This window comes from Arachis stenosperma, chromosome 2, assembly GCF_014773155.1.
Source record: "Arachis stenosperma cultivar V10309 chromosome 2, arast.V10309.gnm1.PFL2, whole genome shotgun sequence".
NCBI lineage: Eukaryota > Viridiplantae > Streptophyta > Magnoliopsida > Fabales > Fabaceae > Arachis > Arachis stenosperma.
In genome coordinates this window covers 91,631,860-91,653,226 of record NC_080378.1, presented here as the reverse complement: position 1 = coordinate 91,653,226, position 21,367 = coordinate 91,631,860, and the positions used below count along the sequence as shown (strand labels likewise).

Sequence of the window (21,367 nt, the reverse complement as noted above, 5' to 3'; positions counted from 1 at the left end):
TGAGGAAGGTTTTATGTTTGAATCATATCTTTTCTTGTTAGGCAAGTCATAAATTTTTAAAATCAAATCTTTTCAAATTGTTTTCAAATCATATCTTTTAAAATTATTTTCAAATCATATCTTTTCAATCACATCTTTTTAAAACCAATCATATCTTCCTAACCACATCTTTTTCAAAATAGTTTTTCAATCAAATCTTTTTAACTTCTAATTTTAAATCCTTTTTCAAAAATCACTTGATTTCTTTTCCACTTTTATTTTCGAAAATCAATTAATGTTTTTCAAAAATGTTTTCAAAATCTTTTAAATGAATTTTCGAAAATTCTCTTCCCTCCTTCCCACATCCTTCTATTTATGGAGTACCACTCCTTCTAAATGCACAATTCGAACCTTATCTAAGTAAAGTTCGAATTCTTTTTCTCCTTCTTCTTTCTATTTCTCTTTTCCTCTGACATTTCAAGGAATCTCTATACTGTGACATAGAGGATTCCACACTTTCTTGTTCTCTTCTCTTTCATATGAGCAGGAGCAAAGACAAAGGCATTCTTGTTGAAGCTGATCCTGAACCCGAAAGGACCTTGAAGAGAAAGCTAAGAGAAGCCAAAGCACAACTCTCTTTAGAGGACCTGACCGAATTCTTCAAAGAAGAAGAAGACATGGCAGCCGAAAACAACAATAATGCAAACAATGCAAGGAAGGTGCTGGGTGACTTCACTGCACCTACTCCTGATTTCTATGGGAGAAGCATCTCTATCCCTGCCATTGGAGCAAACAACTTTGAGCTTAAGCCTCAATTAGTTTCTCTAATGCAACAGAATTGCAAGTTCCATGGACTTCCAATGGAAGATCCTCATCAGTTCTTAGCTGAATTCTTGCAAATCTGTGACACAGTCAAGACTAATGGGGTTAACTCTGAGGTCTACAGACTGATGCTATTCCCTTTTGCTATAAGAGACAGAGCTAGAATATGGTTGGATTCTCAACCTAAAGAAAGCCTGGACTCTTGGGAAAAGCTAGTCAATGCCTTCTTGGCAAAGTTCTTTCCACCACAAAGATGGAGTAAGCTTAGAGTGGAAGTCCAAACCTTCAGACAGAAGGATGGAGAATCCCTCTATGAAGCTTGGGAAAGATACAAACAATTAATCAGAAGATGTCCCTCAGACATGCTTTCTGAATGGAGCATCATAGGTATTTTCTATGATGGTCTCTCTGAACTATCTAAGATGTCCTTGGATAGCTCTGCTGGAGGATCTCTTCATCTGAAGAAGACACCTGCAGAAGCTCAAGAATTGATTGAAATGGTTGCAAATAACCAATTCATGTACACTTCTGAAAGGAATCCTGTGAACAATGGGACTAGTAAGAAGAAAGGAGTTCTTGAGATTGACACTCTGAATGCCATATTGGCTCAGAACAAGATATTGACTCAACAAGTCAATTTGATTTCTCAGAGTCTGTCTGGAATGCAAAATGCACCAAACAGTACTAAGGATGCTTCATCTGAGGAAGAAGCTTATGATCCTGAGAACCCTTCCATGGAAGAGGTGAATTACCTAGGAGAACCCTATGGAAACACCTATAATTCTTCATGGAGAAATCACCCAAATCTCTCATGGAAGAATCAAGAGAGACCTCAACAAGGTTTCAATAACAATAATGGTGGAAGAAACAGGTTTAGCAATAGCAAGCCTTTTCCATCATCTTCTCAGCAACAGACAGAGAGTTCTAAACAGAACACTTCTGACTTAGCAACAATGGTCTCTGATCTAATAAAGACCACTCAAAGTTTCATGAATGAAACAAGGTCCTCCATCAGAAATTTGGAAGGACAAGTGGGTCAGCTGAGCAAGAAAGTTACTGAACTCCCTCCTAGCACTCTCCCAAGTAATACAGAAGAAAATCCAAAAGGAGAGTGCAAAGCCATAGACATGGCCGAATATGGAGAGGAAAGAGAGGAGGAGGACGCCACTGAGGAAGACCTCAGTGGGCGTGTACCAATCTCCTCTGAGTTCCTCAATAAGGACCAATGGGAATCTGAGGCTCAAAATGAGACCATAGAGATTCCATTGGACTTACTTCTGCCATTCATGAGCTCTGATGAGTATTCTTCCTCTGAAGAGGATGAGTATGTCACTGAAGAGCAAGTTGCTAAATACCTTGGAGCAATCATGAAGCTAAATGACAAGTTATTTGGAAATGAGACTTGGGAGGATGAACCACCTTTGCTCACCAAAGAACTGGATGACTTGTCTAGGCAGAAACTGCCTCAAAAGAGGCAGGATCCTGGAAAGTTTTCTATACCTTGTACCATAGGCACCATGACCTTCAAGAAGGCCTTGTGTGACTTAGGGTCAAGTGTAAACCCCATGCCCCTCTCTGTAATGGAGAAATTAGGGATCTTTGAGGTGCAAGCTGCAAGAATCTCATTAGAGATGGCAGACAATTCAAGAAAACAAGCTCATGGACTTGTAGAGAATGTTTTGGTGAAGATTGAAGACCATTACATCCCTACTGATTTCATAGTCCTAGAGACTGGGAAGTGCATGGATGAATCCATCATCCTTGGTAGACCCTTCCTAGCCACAGCAAAGGCTGTGATTGATGTTGATAGAGGAGAGTTGATCATTCAAGTGAATGAAGAATCCTTGGTGTTTAAGGCCCAAGGACATCCCTCTATCATCATGGAGAGGAAGCATGAAGAGCTTCTCTCAAAACAGAGCCAAGCAGAGCCCCCACAGTCAAACTCTAAGTTTGGTGTTGGGAGGCCACAACCAAACTCTAAGTTTGGTGTTGAACCCCCACATTCAAACTCTAAGTTTGGTGTTGGGAGGTTCCAACACGGTTCTGAGTATTTCTGAGGCTCCATGAGAGTCCTCTGTCAAGCTAATGACATTAAAGAAGCGCTTGTTGGGAGGCAACCCAATGTTTTATAGCTAACTATTTTTCTTTTGTTATTTTATTTTTTTTAGGTCGATAATCATAAGAAGTCACAAAAACAATGAAAAAAGCAAAAACAGAATGAAAAACAGGAAGAAAAACAGCACACCCTGGAGGAGAAGAAACTGGCGTTCAAACGCCAGTAATGCTAGCTGTTGGGCGTTTAACGCCCAGTCTGGCACCATTCTGGGCGTTTAACGCCAGAAAGGGGCACCAGACTGGCGTTAAACGCCAGTAAAGGGCAACAACCTGGCGTTAAACGCCAGGAATGGGCACCAGCCCGGCGTTTAACGCCAGAAATAGCTCAAAACGTGATTTTGAGCAACATTTGGTGCAGGGATGACTTTTCCTTGACACCACAGGATCTGTGGACCCCACAGGACCCCACCATCACTCTCTCTCTTCTTCCCCCATTCACCAATCACCTCAATACCTCTTCCCCAAAACCCTTCACCTATCAAACCCCACCTTTCTCTTCACCACTCACATCCATCCTTCATAAAACCCCACCAACCTCACCCTTCAAATTCAAACCACTTTTCCTCCCAAACCCACCCATAATGGCCGAACCATTACCCCCCTCTCTCCTATATATACCCTTCTTCAACCCTTCATTTTCACACAACCTAAACACCCCTTCTTTCCCTTCTTGGCCGAACACACCACTTTCCCCCTCTTCCTCATTTCTTCTTCTTCTACTCTCTTCTTTCTTCTTTTGCTCGAGGACGAGCAAACATTTTAAGTTTGGTGTGGTAAAAGCGTTGCTTTTTTGTTTTTCCATAACCATTTATGGCATCCAAGGCCGGAGAAACCTCTAGAAAGTGGAAAGGGAAGGCAAAGGCTTCCACCTCCGAGTCATGGGAGATGGATAGATTCCTCTCAAGGGTGCATCAAGACCACTTCTATGAAGTTGTGGCCTTGAAGAAGGTGATCCCCGAAGTCCCCTTTTCACTCAAAAAGGGTGAATATCCGGAGATCCGCCATGAGATCCGAAGAAGAGGTTGGGAAGTACTTACCAACCCCATTCAACAAGTCGGAATCTTGATGGTTCAAGAGTTCTATGCCAATGCATGGATCACCAAGAACCATGACCAAAGTGTGAACCCGAATCCAAAGAATTATCTCACTATGGTTCGGGGGAAATACTTGGATTTTAGTTCGGAGAGTGTGAGGGTGGCGTTCAACTTGCCTATGATGCAAGGAGATGAGCACCCTTACACTAGAAGGGTCAACTTTGATCAAAGGTTGGACCAAGTCCTCACAATCATATGTGAAGAGGGCGCACAATGGAAGCAAGATTCAAGAGGAAAGCCGGTTCAATTGAGAAGGCATGACCTCAAGCCCGTGGCTAGAGGATGGTTAGAGTTCATACAACGCTCAATCATTCCCACTAGCAACCGGTCCGAAGTTACCATAGACCGGGCCATCATGATCCATAGCATCATGATTGGAGAAGAAATAGAAGTTCATGAGGTTATAGCCCAAGAACTCTACAAGGTGGCGGACAAGACCTCCACTTTGGCAAGGTTAGCCTTTCCTCATCTCATCTGTCACCTCTGTTATTCAGTTGGAGTTGACATAGAGGGAGATACCTCCATTGATGAGGACAAGCCCATCACCAAGAAAAGGATGGAGTACACAAGAGACCCCTCTCACCATGAGATCCCTGAGATTCCTCAAGGGATGCACTTTCCTCCACAAAATTGTTGGGAGCAATTAAACACCTCCCTAGGAGAATTGAGTTCCAACATGGGACAACTAAGGGTGGAGCATCAAGAACACTCCATTCTCCTCCATGAAATTAGAGAAGACCAAAGAATCATGAGGGAGGAGCAACAAAGACAAGGAAGAGACATTGAGGAGCTCAAGCACTCCATAGGATCTTCAAAAGCAAGAAAGAGCCGCCATCACTAAGGTGGACCCGTTCCTTGATTTCCTTGTTCTTTATTCTTCTGTTTTTCGAAAATTAATGCTTTATGGTTGTCCATGTTTGTGTCTTGTGATCATTAGTGTCTTAGTGTCTATGCCTTAAAGTTATGAATGTCCTATGAATCCATCACCTTTCTTGAATAAAAAACGTGCTTAATTGAAAAGGAAAGAATTGCATGAATTCTGAATTTTATAATAGTTTAATTATTTTGATGTGGTGGCAACACTTCTGTTCTCTGAATGTATGCTTGAACAGTGCATATGTCTTTTGAATTTGTGGTTCATGAATGTTGGCTCTTGAAAGAATGATGAAAAAGGAGACATGTTACTGAGGATCTGAAAAATCATTAAAAATGATTCTTGAAGCAAGAAAAAGCAGAAAAAAAAAGAGAGAAAAAGCAAACGAAAAAAAAAATTTCGAAAAAAAAAAAGAAGAAAAAGAAAGAAATAAAGTTGTGATCCAAGGCAAATAAGAGTGTGCTTAAGAACCCTGGACACCTCTAATTGGGGACTTTAGCAAAGCTGAGTCACAATCTGAAAAGGTTCACCCAATTATGTGTCTGTGGCATGTATGTATCCGGTGGTAATACTGGAAGACAGAGTGCTTTGGGCCACGGCCAAGACTCAAGAAATAGCTATGTTCAAGAATCATCATACTTTACTAGGAGAATCATTAACACTATCTGGATTCTGAGTTCCTAGAGAAGCCAATCATTCTGAATTACAAGGGATAGAGTGAGATGCCAAAACTATTCAGAGACAAAAAGTTAAAAGCCCCGCTCATCTAATTAATACTGATCTTCATAGATGTTTTTGGAGTTCATTGCATATTCTCTTCTTTTTATCTTATTTGATTTTCAGTTGCTTGGGGACAAGCAACAATTTAAGTTTGGTGTTGTGATGAGCGGATAATTTGTATGCTTTTTGGCATTATTTTTAGTATATTTTTAGTATGATCTAGTTAGTTTTTAGTATATTTTTATTAGTTTTTAGTTAAAATTCACTTTTCTGGACTTTACTATGAGTTTGTGTGTTTTTCTGTGATTTCAGGTATTTTCTGGCTGAAATTGAGGGACCTGAGCAAAAATCTGATCCAGAGACTCAAAAGGACTGCAGATGCTGTTGGATTCTGACCTCCCTGCACTCGAAGTGGATTTTCTGGAGCTACAGAAGCCCAATTGGCGCGCTCTCAACGGCGTTGGAAAGTAGACATCCTGGGCTTTCCAGCAATATATAATAGTCCATACTTTGCCCAAGATTTGATGGCCCAAACCGGCGTTCAAAGTCACCTCAAGAAATTCCAGCGTTAAACGCCGGAACTGGCACCTAATTGGGAGTTAAACGCCCAAACTGGCACTAAAGCTGGCGTTTAACTCCAAGGAGAGTCTCTACACGAAAAAGCTTCATTGCTCAGCCCAAGCACACACCAAGTGGGCCCGGAAGTGGATTTTTATGTCATTTACTCATCTATGTACTAGTTTTCTATAAGTAGGACCTTTTACTATTGTATTAGAGACATCTGGGTAGCTATCTTTGAGTTTTATGCTATCTTAGACCATTGGGAGGCTGGCCTCACGGCCATGCTTAGACCTTGTTCTTATGTATTTTCAACGGTGGAGTTTCTACACACCATAGATTAAGGTGTGGAGCTCTGCTGTACCTCGAGTATTAATGCAATTACTATTGTTCTTCCATTCAATTCCGCTTGTTCTTTGTCCAAGATATCACTTGTTCTTCAACATGATGAAGGTGATGATTGACGCCCATCACCATTCTCACCCATGAACAAGGTGACTGACAACCATTCTTGTTCTACAAGCATCTGAGGCTTAGTGAATATCTCTTGGATTCCTGATTGCACGATGCATGGTTGATCGCCTGACAACCGAGTGCTCGCCTGACAAACGAGCCAGCCATTCCGTGAGATCAGAGTCTTCGTGGTATAGGCAGGACCTGATGGCAGCATTCAAGAGAATCCGGAAGGTCTAACCTTGTCTGTGGTATTCTGAGTAGGATTCAATGATTGAATGACTGTGACGTGCTTCAAACCTGTAACCTACTGGGCGTTAGTGACAGACGCAAAAGAGTGATTCTATTCCGGTAGGGGAGGGAACCAAACCGGTGATTGGCAGCACTGTGACAGAGTGTGTGCATTAGCTTTCACTGCGCGGATGGGAGGTAGCTGCTGACAACAGTGAAACCCTACACGAGCTTGCCATGGAAAGGAGTAAGAAAGGATTGGATGAAGGCAGTAAGAAAGCAGAGAGACGGAAGGGAAGGCATCTTCATACACTTGTCTGAAGCTCTTACACCAATGATATACATAAGTATCACTATCTTTATCTTTTATATTATTTTCGTTCATCATCATATACATTTGAGTTTGCCTGACTAAGATTTACAAGATGACCATAGCTTGCTTCAATGTTAACAATCTCCGTGGGATCGACCCTTACTCACGTAAGGTATTACTTGGACGACCCAGTGCACTTGCTGGTTAGTTGTGCGAAGTTGTGTAATGCCATGGAATTGAACCACCAAGTTTTTGGAGTTCATGACCAGGGATTATGAGAGTTGTGAAAAGTATTGTTCACAATTTCGCGCACCACTAACCCCTTTTTCAAAATTTTTTTTCGAAATTCTCCTTCTCTTTTCTTATTTTATTTAATTATTTATTTACTAACACTTCTCTTCCCCTCCCCTATCCTTGCTCTTTATACAGACTATTTATTCTTCTTTACTCTTCTCCCCTTTCTTTTTTACTAACATAAAGGAATCTCTATATTGTGACATAAAGGATTCTTCTTTCTTTTCTTGTTTTCTTCTCTTTCATATGAGCAGGAACAGGGAAAAAGGCACTCTTGTTGAAATTGATCCTGAACCTGAAAGGACTCTAAAAAGAAAACTAAGAGAAACTAAATTACAACAATCTAGAAATAACCTTTCAGAAATTTTCGAACAAGAGAAGGAGATGGCAGCCGAAAATAATAATAATGCAAGGAGAATGCTTGGAGACTTCACAAAGCCAACGTCCAAATTTGATAGAAGAAGCATCTCCATTCCTGCCATTGGAGCCAATAACTTTGAGCTGAAACCTCAGCTAGTTGCCTTAATGCAACAAAACTGCAAGTTTTATGGACTTCCATCTGAAGATCCTTATCAGTTTTTAACTGAGTTCTTGCAGATCTGTGAGACTGTAAAGACGAATGGAGTTGATCCTGAAGTCTACAGACTCATGCTTTTCCCTTTTGCTGTAAGAGACAGAGCTAGAATATGGTTGGATTCACAACCTAAGGATAGCCTGGACTCCTGGGATAAGCTGGTCACTGCCTTCTTGGATAAATTTTTTCCTCCTCAAAAGCTGAGCAAGCTGAGAGTGGATGTTCAAACCTTCAAACAAAAAGATGGTGAATCCCTCTATGAAGCTTGGGAAAGATACAAGCAGCTGACCAAAAGATGTCCATCTGACATGTTTTCAGAATGGACCATATTAGATATATTCTATTATGGTCTATCTGAATTTTTGAAAATGTCATTGGACCATTCTGCAGGTGGATCTATTCACCTAAAGAAAACACCTGAAGAGGCTCAAGAACTCATTGATATGGTTGCAAACAACCAATTCATGTACACTTCTGAGAGGAATTCTGTGAATAATGGGATACCTCAGAAGAAAGGAGTTCTCGAAATTGATGCTCTGAATGCCATATTGGCTCAGAACAAAGTGTTGACTCAACAGGTCAACATGATCTTTCAAAATTTGAATGGATGGCAACATGCATCCAACAATACTAAAGAGGCAGCTTCTGAAGAAGCTTATGATCTTGAGAACCCTGCCATGGCAGAGGTTAATTACATGGGTGAACCTTATGGAAACACCTATAACTCATCATGGAAAAATCATCCAAATTTCTCATGGAAGGATCAACAAAAGCCTCAACAAGGCTTTAACAATGGTGGACGCAATAGGCTGAGCAATAGCAAGCCTTTTCCATCATCTTCTCAGCAACAGACAGAGAATTTTGAACAAAACACTTCTAATTTAGCCAATCTAGTCTCTGATCTGTCAAAGGCCACTTTCAGTTTCATGAGTGAAACAAGATCCTCCATCAGAAATCTGGAGGCACAAGTGGGCCAGCTGAGTAAGAAAGTAATTGAAACTCCTCCCAGTATTCTCCCAAGCAATACAGAAGAGAATTCAAAGGGAGAGTGCAAGGCCATTGATATAATCAATATGGCCGAATGCACAAGGGAGGAGGGGGACGAAAATTCTAGTGAGGAAGACCTCCTGGGACGTCCCTCAAGCAAGAAGGAGTCTCCTATTAAGGATCCAAAGGAATCTGAGGCTCATATAGAGACCATAGAGATTCCATTAAATCTCCTTCTGCCATTCATGAGCTCTGAAGACTATTCTTCCTCTGAAGAGGATGAAGATGTGACTGGAGAGCAAGTTGCTCAATATTTAGGAGCTATCATGAAGCTGAATGCCAAGTTGTTTGGTAATGAGACTTGGAAAAGTGAACCTCCCTTGCTCATTAATGAACTAGATACCTGGATTTAGCAAACTCTACCTCAAAAGAAACAAGATCCTGGCAAGTTTTTCATACCTTGTACCATAGGCACCATGACCTTTGCAAAAGCTCTGTGTGATCTGGGGTCAGGGATAAATCTTATGCCACTCTCTGTAATGGAGAAGCTGGGGATCATTGAGGTACAACCTGCCTTGTTCTCATTACAATTGGCAGACAAGTCATTGAGACAAGTTTATGGAATAGTAGAGGACGTTTTAGTAAAGGTTGAAGGCCTTTACATCCCTGCTGATTTCATAATCTTAGACACTAGGAAGGAAGAGGATGAATGCATCATCCTTGGAAGACCTTTCCTAGCTACAGCAGGAGCTGTGATAGATGTCAACAGAGGTGAATTAGTCCTTCAATTGAATGGGAACTACCTTGTGTTTAAGGCACATGGCCATCTCTCTGTGACAAAAGAGAGTAAGCATGAAGAGCTTCTCTCAGTTCAGAGTCAAGAAGAGCCCCCACAGTCAAACTCTAAGTTTGGTGTTGGGAGGCCACAACCAAACTCTAAGTTTGGTGTTAAGACCCCATATCCAAACTCTAAGTTTGGTGTTGGGACTATACAACATTGACCTGATCACCTTTGTGGCTCCATGAGAGCCACTGTCAAGCTATTGACATTAATGAAGCGCTTGTTGGGAGGCAACCCAATTTTATTTATCTAATTTTTATCTTATTTTATTTTATTGTTATTTTGTGTCTTATTAGGTACATGATCATGAGGAGTCACAAAAAAAATATAAAAATTAAAAACAGAATCAAAAACAGCAGAAGAAAAATCACACCCTGGAGGAAGCACAGGCTAGCGTTCAACGCCAGTAAGGAGAATCTGGCTGGCGTTCAACGCCAGAACAGAGCATGAAACTGGCACTGAACGCCAGAAACAAGCAACATTCTGGCGCTGAACGCCAGGAATGTGCCTAGAAGAAAAGCTGGCGCTGAACGCCAGTAACAAGCATGAAACTGGCGTTCAACGCCAGAAACATGCTTTACATGGGCGTTGAACGCCCAGAACGTGCACCACTCGGCGTTTAAATGCCAGAATGGTGTGCAAAGGCATTTTACATGCCTATTTGGTGCAGGGATGGAATTCCTTGACACCTCAGGACCTGTGGACCCCACAGGATCACCTCAGGATCTGTGGACCCCACAGGATCCCCACCTAACATATTCCCACCTTACCTCCTAATCCTATTTACACTCTTCCCCATGTCACACTTCCCAAAACCCTTCACCAATCATCTCACCCTCTCTCTCCATTCATGGTCATCCCTTCTGTTTTTCATTCACCACCTACATCTATCCACTCTTCCCCATACACCCCACCTACCTTTAAAATTCCAATTCTCTTTCCCACCCAATCCCACCCATATAGCCGAATACACACATCCCTCAATCTCCTCCATATCTTCTTCTTATTCTTCATCTTTTCTTTCTTCTCTTACTCGAGGGCGAGCAATTTTCTAAGTTTGGTGTGGTAAAAGCATAGCTTTTTGCTTTTCCATAACCATTAATGGCACCTAAGGCCAGAGACATCCAAAAACAAAATAGAGAGAAGAAGAGAAAAAAGGGAAGACAAAAGCTTCCACCTCTGAGTCATGGGAGATGGAAAGACTCATGTAAAGGGTTTATAGCTCAGTGGTAGAACATTTGACTGCAAATCAAGAGATCCCTGAGATACCTCAGGGGATAAATTGCCCTCCACACAATTATTGGGAGCAACTAAGGATAGGAACACCAAAATTACTAGGAATCATGCAACAAAAGCAAGGAAGAGACATAAAGGAGCTCAAAAAGCACCATTGGTCCTTCAAGAAGACGCCACTAAGGTGGATTCATTCCTTGTTCTTATTTCTTTCTATTTTTTGGTTTTCATGTTGTATGATTATCTATGTTTTGTGTCTCTACTTCATGATCATTAGTAGTTAGTAACTATGTCTTAAAGTTATGAATAATTCCATGAATCCTTCACCTCTCTTAAATGAAATATGTTTTAATTCAAAAGAACAAGAAGTACATGAATTTCGAATTTATCCTTGAATTTGATTTAATTATATTGATGTGGTGACAATACTTTTTGTTTTCTGAATGAATGCTTGAACAGTGCATATTTTTTATCTTGTTGTTTATGAATGTTAAAATTGTTGGCTCTTGAAAGAATGATGAACAAGGAGAAATGTTATTGACAATCTGAAAAATCATGAAATTGATTTTTGAAGCAAGAAAAAGCAGTGAATAGCAAAAGCTTGCGAAAAAAAAGTGGCGAAAAAATAGAAAGAAAAAGAAAAAGCAAGCAGAAAAAGCCAATAGCCCTTAAAACCAAAAGGCAAGGGTAAAAAGGATCCAAGGCTTTGAGCATCAATGGATAGGAGGGCCCAAGAAAATAAAATCCAGGCCTAAGCGGCTAAACCAAGTTGTCCCTAACCATGTGCTTGTGTCATGAAGGTCCAAGTGAGAAGCTTGAGACTGAGTGGTTAAAGTCGTGATCCAAAGCAAAAAGAGTGTGCTCAAGAGCTCTGGACACCTCTAACTGGGGACTTTAGCAAAGCTAAGTCACAATCTGAAAAGGTTCACCCAGTTATGTGTCTGTGGCATTTATGTATCCGGTGGTAATACTGGAAAACAAAGTGCTTAGGGCCACGGCCAAGACTCATAAGTAGCTGTGTTCAAGAATCAACATGCTTAACTAGGAAAGTCAATAACACTATCCAAAATTCTAAGTTCCTAGAGAAGCCAATCATTCAGAACTTCAAAGGAAAAAGTGAGATGCCAAAACTGTTCAGAAGCAAAAAGCTACAAGTCCCGCTCATCTAATTAGAATTAATATTCATTGATATTTTGGAATTCACAGTATATTCTCTTCTTTTTATCCTAATTGATTTTCAGTTGCTTGGGGACAAGCAACAATTTAAGTTTGGTGTTGTGATGAGCGGATAATTTATACGCTTTTTGGCATTGTTTTTAGGTAGTTTTTAGTAAGTTCAAGCTACTTTTAGGGATGTTTTCATTAGTTTCTATGTTAAATTTACATTTCTGGACTTTACTATGAGTTTGTGTGTTTTTCTGTGATTTCAGGTAATTTCTGGCTGAAATTGAGGGACTTGAGCAAAACTCTGAAAAAGACTGACAAAAAGGACTGCTGATGCTGTTGGAATCTGACCTCCCTGCACTCGAAATGGATTTTCTGGAGTTACAGAACTCTAAATGGCGCGCTCTCAACGGCGTTGGAAAGTAGACATCCAGAGCTTTCCAGCAATATATAATAGTCCATACTTTATTCGGAAATTGACGACGTAACTTGGCGTTGAACACCAAGTACATGCTGCTGTCTGGAGTTAAACGCCAGAAACACGTCATGATCCGGAGTTGAACGCCCAAAACACGTTATAACTTGGAGTTCAACTCCAAGAAAAGCCTCAGCTCGTGGATAGATCAAGCTCAGCCCAAGCATACTCCAAGTGGGCCCCGAAAGTGGATTTATGCATCAATTACTTACTCATGTAAACCCTAGTAGCTAGTCTAGTATATATAGGACATTTTACTATTGTATTAGACATCTTTTGACAGTTTAATCTTTTGACTGTTTAGTCTTTGATCATTTGGTCTCTTGATCATTCAGGGGGCTGGCCATTCGGCCATGCCTGAACCTTTCACTTATGTATTTTCAACGGTGGAGTTTCTGCACACCATAGATTAAGGGTGTGGAGCTCTGCTGTACCTCAAGTTTCAATATAATTATTATTACTTTCTATTCAATTCTCTTTTATTCTTATTCCAAGATATACGTTGCACAACACTTTGATGAAGGTGATGATCCGTGACACTCATCATCATTCTCACCTATGAACGCGCGTGATTGACAACCACTTCCGTTCTACTCTAGGCCGGGCGCATATCTCTTAGATTCCCCAACAGAATCTTCGTGGTATAAGCTAGATAGATGGCGGCATTCATGGGGATCCGAAAATTCTAACCTTGTCTGTGGTATTCCGAGTAGGATCCTGAGAATCCGGAAAGTCTAACCTTGTCTGTGGTATTCCGAGTAGGATTCCGGTATTGAATGACTGTGACGAGCTTCAAACTCGCGATTGCTGGGCGTGATGACAAACGCAAAAGGATCGATGGATCCTATTCCATCATGATCGAGAACCAACAGCTGATTAGCCGTGCTGTGACAGAGCATTTTGACCATTTTCACCGAGAGGATTAAAAGTAGCCATTGATGATGGTGATGCCCTACATACAGCTTGCCATGGAAAGGAGTAAGAAGGATTGGATGAAAGTAGTAAGAAAGTAAAGATTCGAAAGGATTCTAGCATCTCCACACGCCTATCTGAAATTCCCACTATTGATTTACATAAGTATTTCTATCCCTTTTTATTTTCTATTTATTATTAATTTTCGAAATCCATAAACCAATTTAATCTGCCTAACTGAGATTTACAAGGTGACCATAGCTTGTTTCATACCAACAATCTCTGTGGGATCGACCCTCACTCACGTAAGGTATTACTTGGATGACCCAGTACACTTGTTGGTTAAGTTGAACGGAGTTGTGTCCACACATAGGTGCCATAATAATGATTCCATACAACAACAAAGAATACTATATTGATGTGATCACAATTTCGTCCACCATGTGTGCGTTTTGAGAAATTTTTGCCATCCCTAATTGTTAGTACATCAATATTAATCTAAATAAAGAAATTTTAAAATTATACAGCCAAATATAAAATCATATATTCAAAATCTACATTAACTGATTATTGGTTAATTTTTGTTCTTTCTCCATAATTATTCTTAATCTTTATTTTTTAGTACTGATATCATACTAATGCCACACTTCATTTCATCATTTGTAAATGGCCATATATAAATTTAATATGAAACTAGTTTTCACGTCCTTTTTCTTTTATTTTCCTTATCTACGGTTAATAAACTATTTCAATAAGTTTTAAAATATTTGTCCAAAAAGGAATTAATATTTTAAAATTACTTTCTATTTTTAACATCAAGATGATATTAATTAATTTTTGAATATATAATACTCTTAATTTAATTGCGACAAATGCAAGAATTATTAACTATACATGTTTATTTATTTAAGGATAATTTTACATATTATCAATATTCATTTATAAAGTAATCTGTGTTTTTTTTAATCTTTGGTCGTATTATTTTGGAACAAACAGAGTATTTGTTAAGAAACTGGTATATACTAGTAATAAAATATAATATAAACTTTAAAAATGAAAACAACTTATTAAAAAACTCTTCATTTAAAAGTTTCTTGACCACTGTTGTCTTTCCTCTGAATTTTTATAATTTTAGCAGATTCAGACATATACAAATATATATAGGCAATCTACCTAATTAAATAAAATAAGTGAATCATTTACTTATATACACAAAACAGAAACCTATTACGTATATGTGCAATTTTATCTTTATGTAAATCGTAAGAGCCAATCACGGTTTCAATGTAATACATAAACCGTTGCTACTAGGCACGGTTTACTTGTGAATGGAATTTGTCATAAACCGTGGCAAGCTATCACGGTTTATTAAGGTAGGAAAATGCACATAAAACATGATAAGCAGCAACGGTTTATGAAGAAGTTTGAGTGGGCATAAACCTTTGTTAGCTGCAACGGTTTATGAGGAGGAAAAATCTATATATATGTGAGTAAGATTCAAGCTGGTGAAGAGATTATTGTCATAATGGTAAGTGAGGAAGAGAGTACTCTTGTCTTAGTGCATTGCTCTGGAAAAATCCAAAGAAGCAAAAAATATGGTGTGAAGTTCACTGACAGAGAACCACTGAGTGTTTTCATCAGTTCATCAAGCACTTTGTCAGATTTGAAGAACAGCATCTTGCAGAAGTTTGGGGTATTTGGTAGCAAGTGGGTGAAGAAGCTATTCTACAAGATTTTCATGGTAGTTGTCTCGACCGGTGTTAAGTATGATACCTTTGTGCTAGCGGCTGATGAAGATACTAGGTTTCTGTTTCATTGTGTTAGGAGTTTTTCGAAGGTTAGAATACACGAGTTGTTCGTGAAGTTGGAGGTTGGTATCGATAGTTCTGGGGCATCAGCTCCAGTTCATAGCTCGACTGCCGCGGGAGGTGCGTCTAGTTCGATGCCTGTGGTAAGACCATCTATTCTGCTGGTCGGATCTCCCTCATTTATGGCTGATTTAGATCGAACGGAGGTTGTTGGTTCTGTACCTTTGGAGAATCCAGGGGTCTATGGGCAGGCATATGTGGTGGGCACCAGTGGTGGCTTGATCCATGATGCGCAAGGCTTTGGAGAACCTGATCAAGTAGAGAATGCAATGTGTGACGATGACTCTGACCATGAGCCTGTTGATATCGTTGGGGACAGCGATGATGACACAGGTGTCAATCCACATACAAAGCATGGGCATTCAAGTTTTGGCACTCAATAGTACCCTCCACACTTCTCCACTCTTAACTTGGAGGCTCTGGGTCAACAGGCAGACGGTGGTCCTACAGTTGGGGGCTCTTCTACAGAATTTCAGATTGGGCAATCATTCCAGAATAAAGATGAGGCTGTTTTGAGTGTGAAGGACTACAACATCCGTCGAAGTGTTCAGTACAGAGTCATCGAATCAGACTATCTGAAGTATCATGGAAAATGCAAGGAGTTCAGAAAGGGTTGTACTTGGTTGATTCGTGTAGCGCTGCGTGCACGAAAGGGCACTTGGGAGGTTATAAGGTACAACAGGCCACACACTTGCTTGGCAACCTCCATTTCCAACGATCACCGTCAGTTGGATTACCACGTTATCTGTGCGAGGATTCTTCCCTTGGTTAGGGCAGATGCTGCGGTTACCATAAAGGTCTTGCAACAAGCTACAGAAGCCGATTACGGTTTCAGGCCTAGTTACAGGAAGGTTTGGATGGCCAAACAGAAGGCAGTGGCATAGATCTATGGAGATTGGAAAGAGTCGTATGCGGAGTTATCACGTTGGATGCTAGGGGTACAATCGACCATGCCTGGGACTGTTACTGTCTTGAAGACCTCTCCTGTTCGACTTGGGGGTGAGGTCGATGAGTCAACTAGTATCTCCGGATGAATAATAGAAGCAACCTCGGCAGAAGAATAAGGCTCCCACACAAACTGTATCGAAAAGGTTAAACTTAGGTAAGACCATCAGATTTAACATAAAATAGTCCAAGTAAGAGTAATAACTACATGACTCACATCGTGGACATGCAATCGATCCAAATAAAGGCATGTAGACACCACTCTTTGATCCCCTGCATCGTTTCTCGGTAGATATGTAGCCCACCTATAATTTTCATTAAAATCATGTCATAACCAACAACAAAACATGATGTTGAACAACTTATAAACCAAAAATATTAAAATGTACCTGGATGCAAGCGGAAACCCGAATCCATCAAACCCACTAGGCCAGAAAATCCAAGACTGTAGAAGATGTAGTGACCCGGCCAAGTTAACAACGTTTCTGTTTGTCCCACGACAAAGACATCTATACAACTAGGCCAGTGCCGCCGAGTCCCAGCTATATCTGCCCAAGTCGTCCAACGATGCCAAATAAGGCAACCAGCGAAGGTGGACCCGGTTTGCGTTCTTGTCCGCAAACAGCTGAGAGGACAACAACATCAGAATATAAGCGCGCGCGTATATACGCACAGTCTCCTCACTAGCATCTGCTGGGAGAACCCGGAACCTCTCATGAAACCATGTGTAGCACACTGTCATCTACTTGACTTTACTCTGCGGAGGTAACTCCCCAAACAACTCGCGAAACTACACCAAAGTCGGTCATCCGTTTTCCATTAGATTCTCAAACTCAGTCAGGCACCCACTAACGGGCTCTCCATCGATCGGCAAACCCAGCTGATATGCCACATCTTGCAACGTGATAGTGCTCTCCCCAAAGGGCATATGGAAGGTGTGGGTCTCAGGACGTCACCGCTCAATAAATGCGCTAAGTAGAGGCTCATCAACCCAGAACCAGTGACTGTTCAGCCTAGCCGAATGATACAAGCCCGCGGTCTCCAGATACGGTATAATCCGATCGTGTAAAGGTATATTCTGCTGTCTTCTAACGCCACTAATAACCCTAGTAGGTTGCAAAATGTCGGTAACAAAATCCCTCAACATACAACCAATACTAATAACATAGTGTAAAAAAAATTATTAGATACCGACTTTGGTTTTCTATTTCCTCTAATAAATACTAAAAACAACAACGAAACAATAGGAATAACAACAATACCAACAAGAATAATTCTACTAACAATAACAATAATTATAAAGCTAACACTTCCCAATTCTAATACAAAATAAAAGTAATAATAATAACTACTATTAAACAAATATAATAATACTAATAATGATACAACTACTACTGCTACTATGAAGTCATAATAACAAATTAAAAATAAAAGTAATAAAATGATATTACTAATAATAATAATAATAATAATAATAATAATAATAATAATAACTAACCTCTTCGTCGATGAATCCAGCCACGTGAGCAACGCTATTTAGTCGATACAAGCGAGCTTCGTCCTCTATGGCTCCACCACTCAAATCTCACCAAAACCTTCCAAAGTTCTCCCTGAAACTCTCTCTACCCCCCTTTGCTCTTTCAATTTTTGTTTCAGCACAAATGATCCGCCATGACCATCAACGAATTATGTATTTATACTACTTTGCATGTAAACCGTGGAAATTAATGGAGATTTTCGTTCAAATCCTCCTCTTCATAAACCGTGAAAAGCAACCACGGTTTATGCCTAAACTTTTTCTTTCATAATCCGTGGTAGGTCGCTACGAATTATGCCCAACCTTTTTTTAACATAAAACTTTGTAGCATTCAACGATTTACATACAAAATAGAAATCGTAGTTAGCTTCCACGGTTTATATAAAATTAAAATTGCACATACACGTAAGAGATTTCTATTTTATGTATTTAAATAAATAATTCACAAAATTTATTTAATTAAGTAGATTGTCCAATATATATCTTATAAGTTATAACACTTTCTTAGTTTTTACTTCTGAGTTTGTTCACCATCCACGTCGCGGGCTTAGGGGATTAAACTTTAAAATAAATGTTGATCCCCCAAAATAAACTTTTAAATAAGTACTACACAAAAAGTTAAGCTGATGAAAACCATGCGATTCCCTTTTTCGAAGTTCTCGTTGCTTTGTGCTTAACAATGAGCACTAAACTACTAATTAATGATACAGCAATAATCAAAGATTTTTTTATTACCACAGTCTTAAAAGAATTCGTTACAGTATATTTAAAAGAGGATGTTAGAAGACTACTAAATTTTATGATTTGTAATCATTAAATAATTATTATTGATATTTTTAATAGTGTGAAATTTTATCTAATAATATATAATTACTCACTTTTTTGTTAATTAAATGCTGACCCAATTTTAATAAAAAAACTGACCTCCTAAATTTTCTCTATTTAAAATATACAAAAATATTATATACACATAAAAAATAAGTCATTAAATTAATTATTATATATTGTGTAAAAATATATGTTATTTAATTTATTTTATATTTTAAAATATATTCTATAATAATTAGTTTAGTAATTAATTTTTTTATATATAACATGATTATAGAATATAATATACTGTAATTCATTTGATTTTAAAATTAAATAATTTGGAGATAAAAAATTGAATTAATTTATAAATCATGTAAATTTATTTTAATACTTAACTCAAATCTTTTCATTTTTGACAAAATATAGTTGCAATGAAAAATATTTAATATATTAAAAAATATAAAATTTTATTTTTATCTTTAAGTATATATATAGTTTGAAAACATACAGAGGTAGTTGAGGTTCATTGGTGGTTCGATTATTATCGGGGACAATGGTAATTATTAGTGGTGGGATTGTATGGTAAATAAATTAAAAAAAATCAAAATATTATACCAATTTTTATTTTATATAATTGATTTCAAGTACAATATTTTCTATTTCAATTTATTTTAAATCAAATTAAATGAATCATCGACTTTTCAATTGTATCATAATGGTCTTTGAAGTTAAAAAATACAATATATTGATCGAGTTAATATTTAAAATGTTCTTTAAAATTTGATTTTCAATTTAATTTAATTTTTAAACTTTTAATTAACTCTAATTGTACCTTAAAATTTTGACTCGCACCTCAATTTGATCTTTTCGTTATTTTTTTTCACTGAAAAACTGACCGTACAATTTTAATTGACACCTGACACTATTTAAATAACGGTATTTAACTCTTGATGTCAAAAATATTGAGAAACGACTCGTGTGACATGAGAAGGAGGTTAAACAAAACTTCAAACGTTAACCATTTTAAAAGTGAAAATCCCAATTGACCCTTCTTCTTCCTCCTCCTCCTCCTCTCGTATATGTCTAGTCAATAAAAAACCATTGTTATCATGGAGTTTCATGACCATGGTCCCCCAAAATATTTTATAGAAATAAAACTTTAACCATTTATTTTGTTTGATATAAATTGCTCAATTGGTTATTACATTTGTTATTGTAAGTTTTCCACAAGCTGTAAGTCTTGGGTTCAAAATTTACTACAAGCATATTCTCCTTTTTGTGTGTTTATATATACTCTTTTCTTTTTACTTTTTAAGGTCAACAAATTTTTGTTTTTTTATTTTAAATTTTTATGTTTACAATAAAAAGATAATGTTATTATTTTAAAGTATCATGAATTAAATAAAATTCAACTATCAAATAATAAATAATACAAATAAATTATTTCATACTATTTTATTAATTTCAATGTTTTATAAAACAAAATTATTTTTCAACTAAATTATAAAATAGATAAACTATATATATAAGTATTTATTAAAATAAGTCTAATATTTTAATTTTTTTTATATCATTACTATCTTTAACATGTTACACAATATAGTAATTGGTATCATAATATCAAATAAAAAAAGTCTTATTATATTTTAAATTTGTCATTTTATATTTCTTATTGATCTTCAATATTTTTTGAAAAAAATTGATTTGGACAAAAAAAATTATATATTTAGTGTAGTTTTAGATGCTATTATGTTAATTATAGTTTTTTAATAATTTATTTCTATAATTATAAATTTATAATAATTTAAAAATAAAAATTAATACATTTAATTTGAATATAAATATTCTATATATATATATATATATATATATATATATATATATATTTGGACCTCCTAAAATTTTTTTTCAAGATCCGCCATTAATTATCGGTGTAACTGAAGTTTGAAACTTTTTTCACTTGTTTCGTCTCCCATAATGAAAACAAAGTACCTGGAGGGAATCACCATTTTTTTAAATATAGGTTAGTAACAAAATTATTACTTTCAACTTACAATACTATGTTTTTTGTAAAATGTTAGTTGAAATTTGTTTTTCGTTTTTGCTAGGATATTTTTAATCTGTGTTATGTAGGTATTGTGGTATGTTACAGATACTATTATTACTAATGCCGCTTATTAGTTATGGCAATGATTAATCACTATGAATTACTAAATAAATGACTATCTTTAATTTTTTAATAATTTATTTTGTAAAATTTTATACCTTTTTCATATAATTTAAGTTTTAAATAACTTTCACAGGATACATCATTACTCAAGAGAACATAAAATTACATTTCTATTTTGTTATCAACTTTCAGCTCAACAAAAAAAAAATAATCAAATACATAACAATATTTCATTCACATAATTAATATCATATTTATATATATTTTATCCCACCTAATTTATAAGCTACAATCACAAATTTAAAAATAATGACAAACACAGACAACATAATATTTCACATTCTCAAGATTCTAATTTTAGCTTCAACTATACTAATTTTTCATTTTAGAAATATTTT

At 37.5% G+C, this 21,367-nt stretch overlaps 1 protein-coding gene and 1 non-coding gene across 2 annotated transcripts; one reads left to right on the top strand and one right to left on the bottom strand.

Annotated features, from left to right (window-relative positions):
• Positions 1-1,061: 1,061 nt before the first annotated feature.
• LOC130964461 (small nucleolar RNA R71) lies at positions 1,062-1,169 on the bottom strand. Its single transcript, XR_009080555.1, has one exon. It is a non-coding gene; the product is annotated as a small nucleolar RNA R71 (small nucleolar RNA).
• Positions 1,170-15,164: 13,995 nt separating this feature from the next.
• On the top strand, positions 15,165-16,391 carry LOC130963156 (uncharacterized). Its single transcript, XM_057889306.1, has 2 exons — positions 15,165-15,842; positions 15,939-16,391. Exons 1-2 carry the CDS (start codon positions 15,165-15,167, stop codon positions 16,389-16,391), a joined length of 1,131 nt encoding a protein of 376 aa, XP_057745289.1.
• The last annotated feature ends 4,976 nt before the right edge of the window (positions 16,392-21,367 follow it).